The 12,698-nt window shown below is 33.8% G+C and overlaps 2 protein-coding genes across 2 annotated transcripts; both read right to left on the bottom strand.

The window, feature by feature from the left end:
• Positions 1 to 365: 365 nt before the first annotated feature.
• Positions 366 to 3,962, bottom strand: LOC144432442 (microfibril-associated glycoprotein 4-like). The gene is made up of 6 exons (XM_078120584.1): positions 3,393 to 3,962; positions 3,078 to 3,134; positions 2,426 to 2,577; positions 2,209 to 2,305; positions 1,783 to 1,879; positions 366 to 1,699 (listed from the first exon to the last, which is right to left on the bottom strand). The coding sequence occupies exons 1-6, from the start codon at positions 3,664 to 3,666 to the stop codon at positions 1,375 to 1,377; spliced, it is 1,002 nt and encodes a 333-aa protein (XP_077976710.1). The 5' UTR covers positions 3,667 to 3,962; the 3' UTR covers positions 366 to 1,374.
• Positions 3,963 to 7,924: 3,962 nt separating this feature from the next.
• Positions 7,925 to 11,500, bottom strand: LOC144411876 (microfibril-associated glycoprotein 4-like). The gene is made up of 6 exons (XM_078109531.1): positions 10,617 to 11,500; positions 10,300 to 10,356; positions 9,625 to 9,776; positions 9,408 to 9,504; positions 8,707 to 8,803; positions 7,925 to 8,630 (listed from the first exon to the last, which is right to left on the bottom strand). Exons 1-6 carry the CDS (start codon positions 10,888 to 10,890, stop codon positions 8,303 to 8,305), a joined length of 1,005 nt encoding a protein of 334 aa, XP_077965657.1. The 5' UTR covers positions 10,891 to 11,500; the 3' UTR covers positions 7,925 to 8,302.
• Positions 11,501 to 12,698: the final 1,198 nt, after the last annotated feature.

Here is a 12,698-nt window from a genome sequence, read left to right as displayed (position 1 = left end):
TTATGAATATTTAAAAAAATTGATAACGACACATCATGACTTACCATCAACGAAGTGCTGTCCTCAAACAGTGAAACACGAGTAAGATGGCTTCTGGACTTGACACCAAGCAGTCCTGCCAATAGATGATATCCACGTTGCGCGACGTTCCGGATTTTTTTGAAACAGTGGAATATAGCTGAAGATTCATTTCGTTGTCTATACTATACGTACAGCCAGCGGAACAATACGAAATAACCATTTTCAACAGCCAAACAGAACGGAAACGTATAATCCGACTTGCAACTGACAGGAGCCAAATGGACGTTTTTGTTTTATTGCCGTCCAGTAACAAGGTCACGTGACCCGTGCAAGTCCTCTATATGCAGCCAATTAAATATACATACTGTATACGTTCATTCATGTAATGTACATACACAGACAATGTTATATGTATATATACTCAACTCAATATACTCATAGGCCTACAGCTATTTAAGTAATGCACATAATAAGCCGATGTCATACGTATGTATAGTCAACTGACAACTCTATATACAAATGAATGTGTTTAATTGATGCGAATATCTAAGTCAAATCATATGCATATACAACTAATGTTTACATATACTCATATCAATATATATATATACATTCATTGATTTGGTGTACATACAAAAGTGATATGCGTATACACCAAACCAAATATATTTATACAGCCATTTGAGTGACATATCCTATGCTGATTGATGACAAATTGTTGAATACTTGGAGTGAACAATCCCAATTGGCATTCCTATAATGTGAATTACTGTTGTATTTACATGTGTAGATATTGTTGCTATTTCTTCAAGAAAGCGGATGTAAGATGACACTGATGACGTCATTTTCAATGCATCACTTATGTCGCTCGATGTCACTATTATCCTCTCGCACTCAAAGACCATATATATGCTCAATCATCCAACTATGTTGTTTACGATGAGATTTTGGGTACGATGTGGACCTTAGGGTCGTTTTGTTATTATTTATGTTGTTGTTGGAACAATTGCTGAGAAATTTTCATTGGTTAAAAAGACCGTTGTTGTCGTCACAAGGCTCTCTTTTTTTTATTTATCTTCAAAATGTCTGTGGGCTCTATGGATTCGGTTTTCTATATGAAATTTTGTGTGATGATGTCATCAAAAGTAAAAATTGTTGTTTATATAACTTTGTGTGGTTCATGATATCTGCTAGTGTTAATATTTTTCAAATCTCCTTATACCCTTTCTCTGATTTCTAGGTATTTCATTTTTTTTTTCTTTTTTGCGTGCTTTTGTTGAATATACCAAATTAAATCATGTCTACTATATATATATGTGTAAATTTACTTCATGAATGTAGTTAGTTTGTAGTTCACAGTTTTTGTCTCATTTTCATTTCAACAAACTTTAAAGAATATTTCAGGCCTTTCCAACTATGCCAGACCACAGATATTCCATATTCTGCTTCCCCTCCTTTGATATACAGCCCATTCAAATTTGTTGCATGACAAGCTCCGTACCAGAATGCTCCCTTAAAAGTCACAGCACAGTTGTGAGGTGCTGTGTCATGATCCGCGTCTTTAGTTGTGAAGGGTCGCCCTTGATGTTGGGAATGTCCTAGTGAATCGCCTGCATTTCCACTGTATTGACCAACCGTTACACTGTAATTTGTTGAAGAATCACCAATCGAAAATGTTCTAGAAATAATAGAGTATATAAAAAGATGTAATTAAAAACTTGATTATAGATTTTACATTCATTTGAAGGTTTGAAGTCATACCCATATTTTGCATAGGCTTTGTTTCCTTCCCAGTCTTCCATGTCTACTCTGAGTTCATACGCCTTGTCTTTCAAGATATAATAGATATTTTCTAAACCTAAAAATTTAATCTACTCGCTTCATAATGTATATCAGTAACGTGAATACGTTTTTTTGTCATTTGTTGTCCGCATTGCTATATATATAGTGCACTTCACATAACCGTCTGGTAATTTCTCTGTTGAGGTTAATTTTCATTTAAATTCACAGCATGAATGATATACATGAATATGGATATTTAAAATGAACGGGATGAAATATATCTCCAGCAATTTTCAATTTTTCATTTCATTATTTTTTCGTTTCTTTTTTTATTGACAGCATTTTTAGGTAACTTGTTGCAGCATAAAAGGTTGATACCATTTAAGTGGATAAAAAAAAACTCACCAAGCCAAAATTCTCCAATCGTATTTCCAAATCCATTTACATAATCATTCCATCCACGATAAAAGTCTTCAGAGCCATCCATTCGACGTTGAAATACCTTTGTAAGAACATTACACTTTCAAGTCAAGTTTAAATTGTTTTGTTTTTATTATACATGGGGATTTTTGATATTTTTTCAACAAATTCTAATTTGATTAAGTGAATCGATTCAACTCACAATCCATCCTCCTCCATCTGTCATGAGGTCACAGTAAACTTCAATCTTTTCAGAAACAGGGGTAGGATAGATTTCAAAAACTCCTCCGGTTTCATTCCACGAAAGTGAATTGAGTTTGTGTAATCTTCGACAACTATCCGGATAATAACGATCTGAATAAAATTATGAAATTTTGCATATATATATATATATGTTTAATGTAATGTTGTTTCTTTTTCAGGAACAACGTATTACATTACATTCTTTTCCGACAAAATTTTACTTTATCATAACTATGGACGAATTGAAAAATGAGATTCGAATGTACAATCCATTCGCGTATAGTATTCACATTTATTGGTATTTTTCCATACAGGATTGCCTAAAACAAAATTTGCCAGAGCATACATTTTATCGGTGTCAGAGAACGGAGGCAAGTTTAAATCTTTTATTGGTCAAACATTGAGCGTTCAGCATAATTTCACATTAGTTTTTCTAGTTGATTTAGCTATGTCGATTTTATACCGAGAATATATTTGTATAGATTAAAACAAGGTAACATGTCACGAATTTAAACCAGTAGTCAAGGACGTAATCGCGACAGTTTTTATTCGGCGAAACCAAGTTGAGCCAACTAGGGGATCGCTTCATGACTTCAAATACCCATTTTTACCTCTGTGCAATGCTTCTTCCAACTTATTGTATTTTTCATTTAGACTCATTTCCGCTTCTGCAATGTTGAAAAGAAAGTAATTGCTAAAACTACTTTACCAATATTACATGCGGATAAGTTGTAAATTGATCACAAGTGCCGAAAATTTGATGCTTGAAAATGGGTAGTTGATTGATAAAGATTTATTTACTTATATATGACTGTGTGCGAAACTGCATATACTGTATTACATACTACGAATTGCTCGTCTGAATCCATGAAAATTAAAAAAGACCGGGACAAATGTATGAATTTAATATTATATATATATAGTACCTGAAATGTCCTCTGATATTTTGGTATTGACACGATTGTAATCAACGATTCCAGGTTCTCCTTTTTGTCCCGGCATACCACGTGGGCCAGCTTTCCCAACCCGACCAGGTTTTGTTGTCTGATTGGAACATGATTGACTTTTTCCACCGCTTGTTTGGTGTATTTTGCAATATTCGTAAATCGTTTTACACAGCCCAGTGTCTTCTTGACTAACGACTGAACTAATACTGTACAATGCAAGTACGAGAACGATGTATATGTCGTATGAGCTCATTTTAATATATCTGATAATGGAAATAGATATTCATCCAATTGAACAAAGCGTTTTGTAGAAATATAGTTAACAACATACAGAGGTATTCTAACCAATGATCTATATTTGATTGAATATTTTCTTGAAAATACGCCCGTGTCGTTCCTGCTACACCTATTGCTATCTAAAATTCATAAATATATCATGATTGTGACTTGAATTCTGGATTACTATTCCTTGTTCATTGACAAATACAACTTGAACTCTATTTATAACAAATATTAAAGCATACAATGCGCTTGATATTTTTATCCTGTTTTACCCAGGATGGATGTCTGATTACTCATTCTTCTACACGTTCTCAGCTGTTTATGAAAGTTGGTACTTCAAGTTTCGAATGCCTTTCGTTTGCTTTAGCTTATCCCTCGGGCGGTAAACACACCATGACGTTATTCTAATCTTTGTATTTCGGTCATTAAACTGCTTCACAGTATGCCAGATTTTGTTTTTAAAAACATCCTACTGAATAGAACGTAATGCTAGATTCAATATATATAATGGTCTTCTGAAAGTGACGTCGAATGCCGTTTAGAGACAGGAAATATCTCATAGCGGATAGCACATCGTGGCCAATGAGTTGAGTGGACGTGTTTCCATAATACAGCTTCCTCGTTCATACTGTCAAATACCATTCGAATGTTTTTGAGATAGGAAGTGGCAGAAACTTGTGACCTACAAGGCTACAAAACGAACATTTCAATTTCTTACAATAACTGAGAATTTTAAAGAAAACAATTTGACCGTAACAGGACTGAATGAGTCAGTTACAACTGTTGGTGTCAAAGGCGCAGCAGAAAACGGCATTGCCTGAATTCACGGGTGATAATATGAAAACCGGGCTTGTTACGTTATTATTTACAGCATTTTCATGTAAATTTGCCGAAGTAACACATCGAAACAGTCTAGTAACTAGCAAGATGTAACTGGAAAAGTACTTCGTAACAAGAAGTACTATAATCATATGGATACGAAAATCAAGTATAATCCTAAATGCCATAATTTCGAGTTCAGTGGACGGGAAATATGGTAACTTGAAACCTTCGGCACTACCTCCCGAATATACTAATTAGTGTCATTTAATTATAGGTATATGACCAATATATTTCAACTGCCAACTAATTCTAAACTTATCATTATCGTACAATTATCACCAACAATCATATTTTTGATTTTGTATTTGTTAGGATTTCTTGGTGACGTCCATGCATTTTATTATTTTGAATTAGAGACCACCAGAAAAAATTTGTGCAAATTAATAATTATTGGGTAAGTGTAAATTAGAATAGGGAATATTACTTGGAATGGCCCGTGATCATCTAAAAACGATTTACTGATTACTTATTTCCAGTCCTATCTAAATAGAATATGACTACTTTTGAAAACTACGTTGTTTTTAAAATCAATGTTTCCCCGTCTGAAAAAGATATTCTTTTTTAATTAACCATTCTTCAGTGGTATAGGTTGTTTCTTCAGACTTCAGAGATTTGTTAAAAAAATTGTTTGAAAACACTGTGATGAAAATGAGGTAGCTTCATCTATATTGACTTATGCAGCACCATCAACATGGGACCAGAGTTGGATCAATTACAATAATTCAGTTGAATTACAAATACCATTACAATTACTCCCTTAAATTTTTCAATTACATCAAAATTACTCCGTGCAAATAATATCAAATTACATTTACAATTACAACAAAGCAATGCTCAAATATATGGACACGTTACAGAGAGCGAAGCAGTCCTCACCCTTGACGCTGCCGATACCCTAAAAAAAATTCCGAGTTTCGCGTTTCGAGTTTCAAATCAGACAGCCAGTGTTCCCATGGATAAAATAATACAGCAAAATCTTTGACGAAATATCCGATTTCATACGAAATTTAGAAATGAAAAAAAAATATATTATTCTAGAAAAAAATTCCATCTTCAACCACTGGAAATTTCACAAAGCATTTGGTCCAGTAATCGAAGAGAAAAGCGACTTTTCAATAACTATGTCAAAGAACAAGAACAACAACACAAAATACCAAAAGTTTTGGTCAAAACGATCATTGTGGCCACTAACCTGTCTAGTATATTTTGGTTCGTATTTACAGTTTCACTTGCTTAAAAACTGTTGGATTGCACTTGATAAAAATTAGGCTGCGAAAAGTTTCTGACCCCAATAAATTTATTCTTTCTGAAGGGACTGATGTTGCTGTTAGTCCCAAATAATTCTTGGCTAAAGAAGCAAGCCTGGGAAATTCTTCTGATTTTTTCTTCCAATGCATTAATGGGTTTTCGTCAAAATGCAAACTATCGAATAGCATTCGAAATCACAAAATGAGGTATTGTTTACGACCACGACTGAAAAACTGTCTGAGTGTCTTAACGGATGCGAAAAGGCATATTGTTACGTCACTTTTTCGCATCTTGCTGATTGACTAATGTTACGAAATAAAAAAGAAAGGCGATTCTCGCAAAACGAACCTGGGAAAAATATTTCGCCCTTTTTCGTGTCATTGCGGGCCAAATGAAAGGACGCGTAGTTTGGTGACCCCTGGTCTAATTGAAAGTGTAATTGAGCCAAAATTTTAGCAAATTACAGTTACACAGAATGAAAATGACTCAATTACATTACAATTACATGAAAAACTGTAATTATTTACATCAATTACAAATTACAATTGATCCAACTCTGCATGGGACACGTGGAAATATGAGCCATTCGTCTAGCGTGCATTGCCTTGCGAAAGACTTCGCTACAAAGGCTGAGTCCATTCTAAGAATCCTAGGCTATCGGCAAGACGACGACATTCGTAAAAATGTTGCGTCATGCTAAGATGCCCTTTGCTTAAAAATATCTTCTTTCTATAAGGAAAATGCTTATACTCATGAAGCTATGCTCTATCTCAGGGTTGTACAACCTTTCATACAGGAGGGCCAGATACGAATAACTGGGTGAATAATTGGGTCTTTGTTTAATGGAGATTTTGTAGTTTTGTAAAACACCAAATTTACTGAGGGTTCTACAGACTTGGCAAGATTGTGTATTCGTGAAACTGCACGGCTGGGCGTGACTTGGTTCCAATTCTCAATTGAAGATGATTGACAGGCACTTAGCATTGGATATTTGAATGGATTTGTGGAACTTAGATACATTTGCCTACCTAGCGAAATTCATTTACAATATAACAAGCTGACTTCTAAAAACTCAAATTAAACTTTCCAATAAAGCCAAACCTAATTTCAACAGGATGCAATTAACTTCCACTTACCTACCCATTTCCTCGAAACTTCAGATTTTGCTGTACTCGTTAGCATTGGACGTCTTGTTTACAATTATTATTGATGTCTATCCAGTGCTCATTTTTTTTCTTTTGCAAAATTGCGAAAGCGGACTTACGTCTGGAATTATGAAATGATTACATATATATATCTGGTTTGATAATAAATAAAAATAAAAAGTAAAACATAGCCATGAGAACGATTGGATGGCGCTGTTTCAGTGGCTATAGTTATAATTTTGTATATTTTGCCTGAAAAAGTGTCGGAGTATTCGTAGGATTCCAGCCTGAGTGCATTTAGGAAGCATAGCAAGCATTGAGAAATCCCCCGGCGCTGTGTAAAGTGCGGGAGACAAATTGAAGAAATCACTGAATGTTTGGGCACATTCCCCAAGCCTTGGTCAATTTCATAACCACTTGAGGACGCTTCGTTTGTCAATTATCGCAATTAAACTAAAAGATAGCGCATTAATAGCGGGTATAATTTTTGTTAGGTAACCTATTTTTCAATTCAATTCATCTCAACGTGGTCAAAAAATGATAGTATGTTACTTGAGTATCATGGTATAATAAGAGAAACGAAACAAGTATTGTGCCGTAATAGATTTGTAATAGGATTGCACGCTTATATCAATATACAGTGCGTTACTCGTTCCGTAAATATACCTTTAATTATCAGGGATGCCAAATAGTCCTTTAACGTAAGATTTAAGTCAATATATGAAAAAATAATGAATTTTCCTCTCAAAACTGCTCACACCTATTTTTGATGAATTGAAAGCGTCACACTCTGATACGATGGCCCAGTTGATATCCTTTTTATGTCATATTTCAAAGCAATTTAAGAAACGTAGCTCTTTGTGGAACCAAAGAAATGACATGCCCATTATGCAATATACAGAAACAGATTATCGGCCAGGTGCAAATAATTATCCAAAACTTCCCTTCAACGTTTGCAGATCATATATATATATATATAAATTTATTGCAATTGTTCAATATTAAAAAAAAAAATTTGTTTTCCAAGACACATCATGACGTTGATCACGTCATAGTCCATTACTTAGCTTGAACTTCTGCAAACATTGCGAGATCAATCGCAATGGAAGAGCGACAAAATGATATGCGATGAACTAGCTATTGATAATATACAAAAAAATATTACTAATAAAAAAGCCAAAGTGTATCAAGAAATTTTTATGAATCTATATAATATAGCCATTATATAAAAAAAACTCTCGATTTGTATAAATTATTATTAATATTGTTGTAAAGTATATATTTTACAAATGCTGGCTAATGGATATTATATGTAAAACATATATAATTCGTCTATTGCTTTTGTCTCATTTTCATTTCAACAAACTTCAAAGAATATTCATGACCTTTCCAGTCATACCAGACAACAGAGATTGCGTATTGTGCCTTCCCTCCTTTGATATATTGCCCATTCAGATTTGTTTTATGACAATTTCCGTACCAGAACGCTCCCTTGAAAGTGACAGCACAGTTTTTGTCACTATATGTATCATGATCTGCGTCTTTAGTTGTGAAGGGTCGTCCTTGATGGTGGGCGTCTCCTAAGGAATTTCCAGCATTTCCACTGTATTGACCAACCGTTAAATGGTAATTTGTTGATGAATCTCCAATTGAGAATGTTCTAGAAATAACGTAATATATAAAACCATGAGTTCATAAACTTGATTCCAAATTAACTTGAAAGACCGAAGTCATACCCATATTTTGCATAGGCTTTGTTTCCTTCCCAGTCTTCCATATCTACTCTGAGTTCGTACGTCTTGCCTTTCAAGATCTGATAGATATTTTCTAAACCTAAATTTATTTTGAAGACTATCTCATAAAGAATTGAAATTGCACGTTAAATTCTGGAAATGCGGATGTAGATTCCTATAATAGATCAATTCTTCGTAACGAGTTGAAAACTCAAAAACTAATGATTTTACATCAACATAACCCGGGATAAATTCTCTGAGTAGCTGTAAACGCAAGTTTGTTTCACATATTTTTTTTTTATACAACGTTTTAATTAATATAAATCATAATTATAATCATACAACATTCTTCATCACTCAACAACTCAGCAACCACACTTTAGGTAAGATCCCAGACTAGTAAGATTATTTCCGTGGACAATCCTGATGAATGTATCGATGCGTTTAAGCAGAATCAGGTAGGTCATAACAAATTTGTCTTATTCATCAATGGGGAAAATGAAATGTTTTTCAATAATTAAGTTCATTACTGAGCAAAGCAAATTAAAACAAAGTGATCAAAAACAAGAAAATCTTCTGCTGATTTTTTACGTATCCGTACGCACATTATCCATGCCCTTAAACGAAAAAAATGAACATCGCACATCTATTCGTATATTTATTGAAGGCCATCGATGGTATTTATGTGAATAGGAAAAACTCACCAAGCCAAAATTCTCCAACCGTATTTCCAAATCCATTTACATAATCATTCCATCCACGATAAAAGTCTTCAGAGCCATCCATTCGACGTTGAAATACCTTTGTAAGAACATTACACTTTCAAGTCAAGTTTGAATTGTTTTGTTTTTATTATACATGTAGATTTTAGATAATTTTTCAACAAATTATAATTTGATTAATTGAATCGATTCAACTCACAATCCATCCTCCTCCATCTGTCATGAGGTCACAGTAAACTTCAATCTTTTCAGAAACAGGGGTATGATAGATTTCAAAAACTCCTCCGGTTTCATTCCACGAAAGTGAATTGAGTTTGTGTAATCTTCGACAACTATCCGGATAATAACGATCTGAATAAAATTATGAAATTTTGCATATATATATATATATATATATGTTTAATGTAATGTTGTTTTCTTTTCAGGAACAACGTATTACATAACATTCTTTTCCGACAAAATTTTACTTTATGATAACTATGGACGAATTGAAAAATGAGATTCGAATGTACAATCCATTCGCGTATAGTATTCAAATTTATTAATATTTTTCCATACAGAATTGCCTAAAACAAAATTTGCCAGAGCATACATTTTATCGGTGTCAGAGAACGGAGGCAAGTTTGAATCTTTTATTGGTCAAACATTGAGCGTTCAGCATAATTTCACATTAGTTTTTCTAGTTGATTTAGCACTGTCGATTTTATACCGAGAATATGTTTGTGTCGCCGACATACGTGGTAGAATAAAACAAGGTAACATGTCAGGAATTGAATCCCAGTAGTCAGGGACGTAATCGCGACAGTTTTTATTCGGCGAAACCAAGTTGAGCCAACTAGGGGATCGCTTCATGACTTCAAATACCCATTTTTACCTCTGTGCAATGCTTCTTTCAACTTATTGTATTTTTCATTTAGACGCATTTCCGCTTCTGCAAGGTTGAAAAGAAAGTAATTGCTAAAACTAATTTACCAATATTACATGCGGATAAGTTGTAAATTGATCACAGGTGTCGAAAATTTGATGCTTGAAAATGGGTAGTTGATTGATAAAGATTTATTTACTTATGCATGACTGTGTGCCAAACTACATATATTGTATTACATATTACGAATTGTTCGTCTGCATCCATGAAAATTGAAAAAGACAAGGACAAATGTATGGATTTAATATTATATATATATATAGTACCTGAAATGTCCTCTGATATTTTGGTATTGACACGATTGTAATCAACGATTCCAGGTTCTCCTTTTTGTCCCGACAAACCACGTGGACCAGCTTTTCCAACCCGACCAGGTTTTGTTGTCTGATTGGAACATGATTGACTTTTTCCACCGCTTGTTTGGTGTATTTTGCAGTATTCGTAAATCGTTGTGCAGAGCTCAGTATCTTCTTGACTAACGACTGAACTAATACTGTACAACGAAAGTACGAGAACGATGTATAAGTCGTATGAGCTCATTTTAATATATCTGATAATGGAAATATATATTCATCCAATTGAACAAAACGTTTTGTAGAAATATAGTTAACAATATACAGAGGTATTCTGACCAGTGATCTATATTTGATTGAATATTTTCTTGAAAATACGCCTGTGTCGTTCTTGCTGCATCTATTGCTATCTAAAATCCATATATCATGATTGTGACTTGAATTCTGGATTACTATTCCTTGTTAATTGACAAATACAACTTGAACTCTATTTATAATAAATATTAAAGCATACAATGCGCTTGATATTTTGATCCTGCTCTACCCAAGATGGATGTCCGATTACTAATTCTCTTCTACACGTTCTCAGCAGTTTATGAAAGTTGGCAGTTGGTACTTCAAGTTTCGAATGCCTTTCATTTGCTTTAGTCTATCCCCCGGGCGGTAAACACACCATGACGTTATTCTAATCTTCGTATTTTAAACTACTTCACGGTATGCTAAATTTTGTTTTTAAAAACATCCTACTAAATAGAACGTAATACTAGATACAATATATATAATGGTCTTCTGAACGTCGAATGCCGTTCAGAGACAGTAAATATCTCATAGCGGATAGCACATCGTGGCCAATGTGTTGAGTGGACGTGTTTCCATAATACAGCTTCCTCGTTCATACTGTCAAATACAATTCGAATGTTTTTGAGATAGGAAGTGGCAGAAACTTGTGACCTACAAGGCTACAAAGCGAACGTTTCAATTTCTTACAATATCTAACTTTTCTACATAACTGAGAATTTTAAAGAAAACAATTTGACCGTAACAGGACTGAATGAGTCAGTTACAACTGTTGGTGTTAAAGGCTACGAAAATCAAGTATATATAACCCTAAATGCCATAATTTCGAGTTCAGTGGACGGGAAATATGGTAATTTGAAACCTTCGGCACTACTTCCCGAATATACTAATTAGTGTCATTTAATTATAGGTATATGACCAATATATTTCAACTGCCAACTAATTCTGAACTTATCATTATCGTACAATTATCACCAACAATCATATTTTTGATTTTGTATTTGTTAGGATTTCTTGGTGACGTCCATGCATTTTATTATTTTGAATTAGAGACCACCAGAAAAAATTTGTGCAAATTAATAATTATTGGGTAAGTGTAAATTAGAATAGGAAATATTACCTGGAATGGCCCGTGATCATCTTAGAACGATTTACTGATTACTTATTTCCAGCTCCAGTCCTATCTAAATAGAGTATGATTACTTTAGAAAACTACGTTGTTTTTCAAATCCATTGTTTCCCCGTCTGGAAAAGATATTCCCTTTCAATTAACCATTCTACAGTGTTATAGGTTGTTTGTCCATAGATTTGTTAAAAAAAATTGTTTGAAAAGGCTGTGATGAAATTGAGGTAGCTTCACCTATATTGACTTATGTAGCACCATCAACATGAGACCAGAGTTGGATCAATTACAATAATTCAGTTCAATTACCATTACAATTACTCCTTTAAAATTTTCAATTATATTACAATTACTCCGTGCAAAAAATATCAAATTACAATTACAACAAAGCAATGCTCAAATATATAAACACGTTACACAGAGCGAAGTGTTCCTTACCCTTGATGCTGCCGCTACCCTCAAAAAAATTCCCGAGAGTTTCGCGTAGCAAGAATCAAACCAGACAGCCAGTGCTCCCATGGATAAAATAATACAGCGAAATCTTGGACGAAATATCAGATTTCCCACGAAATTCAGAAATGAAAAAAGGAATATCCTTCTAGAAAAAAATTCCATCATCAACCACTGAAAATTTC

Source organism: Styela clava, chromosome 15, assembly GCF_964204865.1.
Source record: "Styela clava chromosome 15, kaStyClav1.hap1.2, whole genome shotgun sequence".
Taxonomy (NCBI): Eukaryota; Metazoa; Chordata; class Ascidiacea; order Stolidobranchia; family Styelidae; genus Styela; species Styela clava.
Note: the sequence above shows the minus strand (reverse complement) of the source record. Positions and strands in the feature narration are given on the sequence as shown.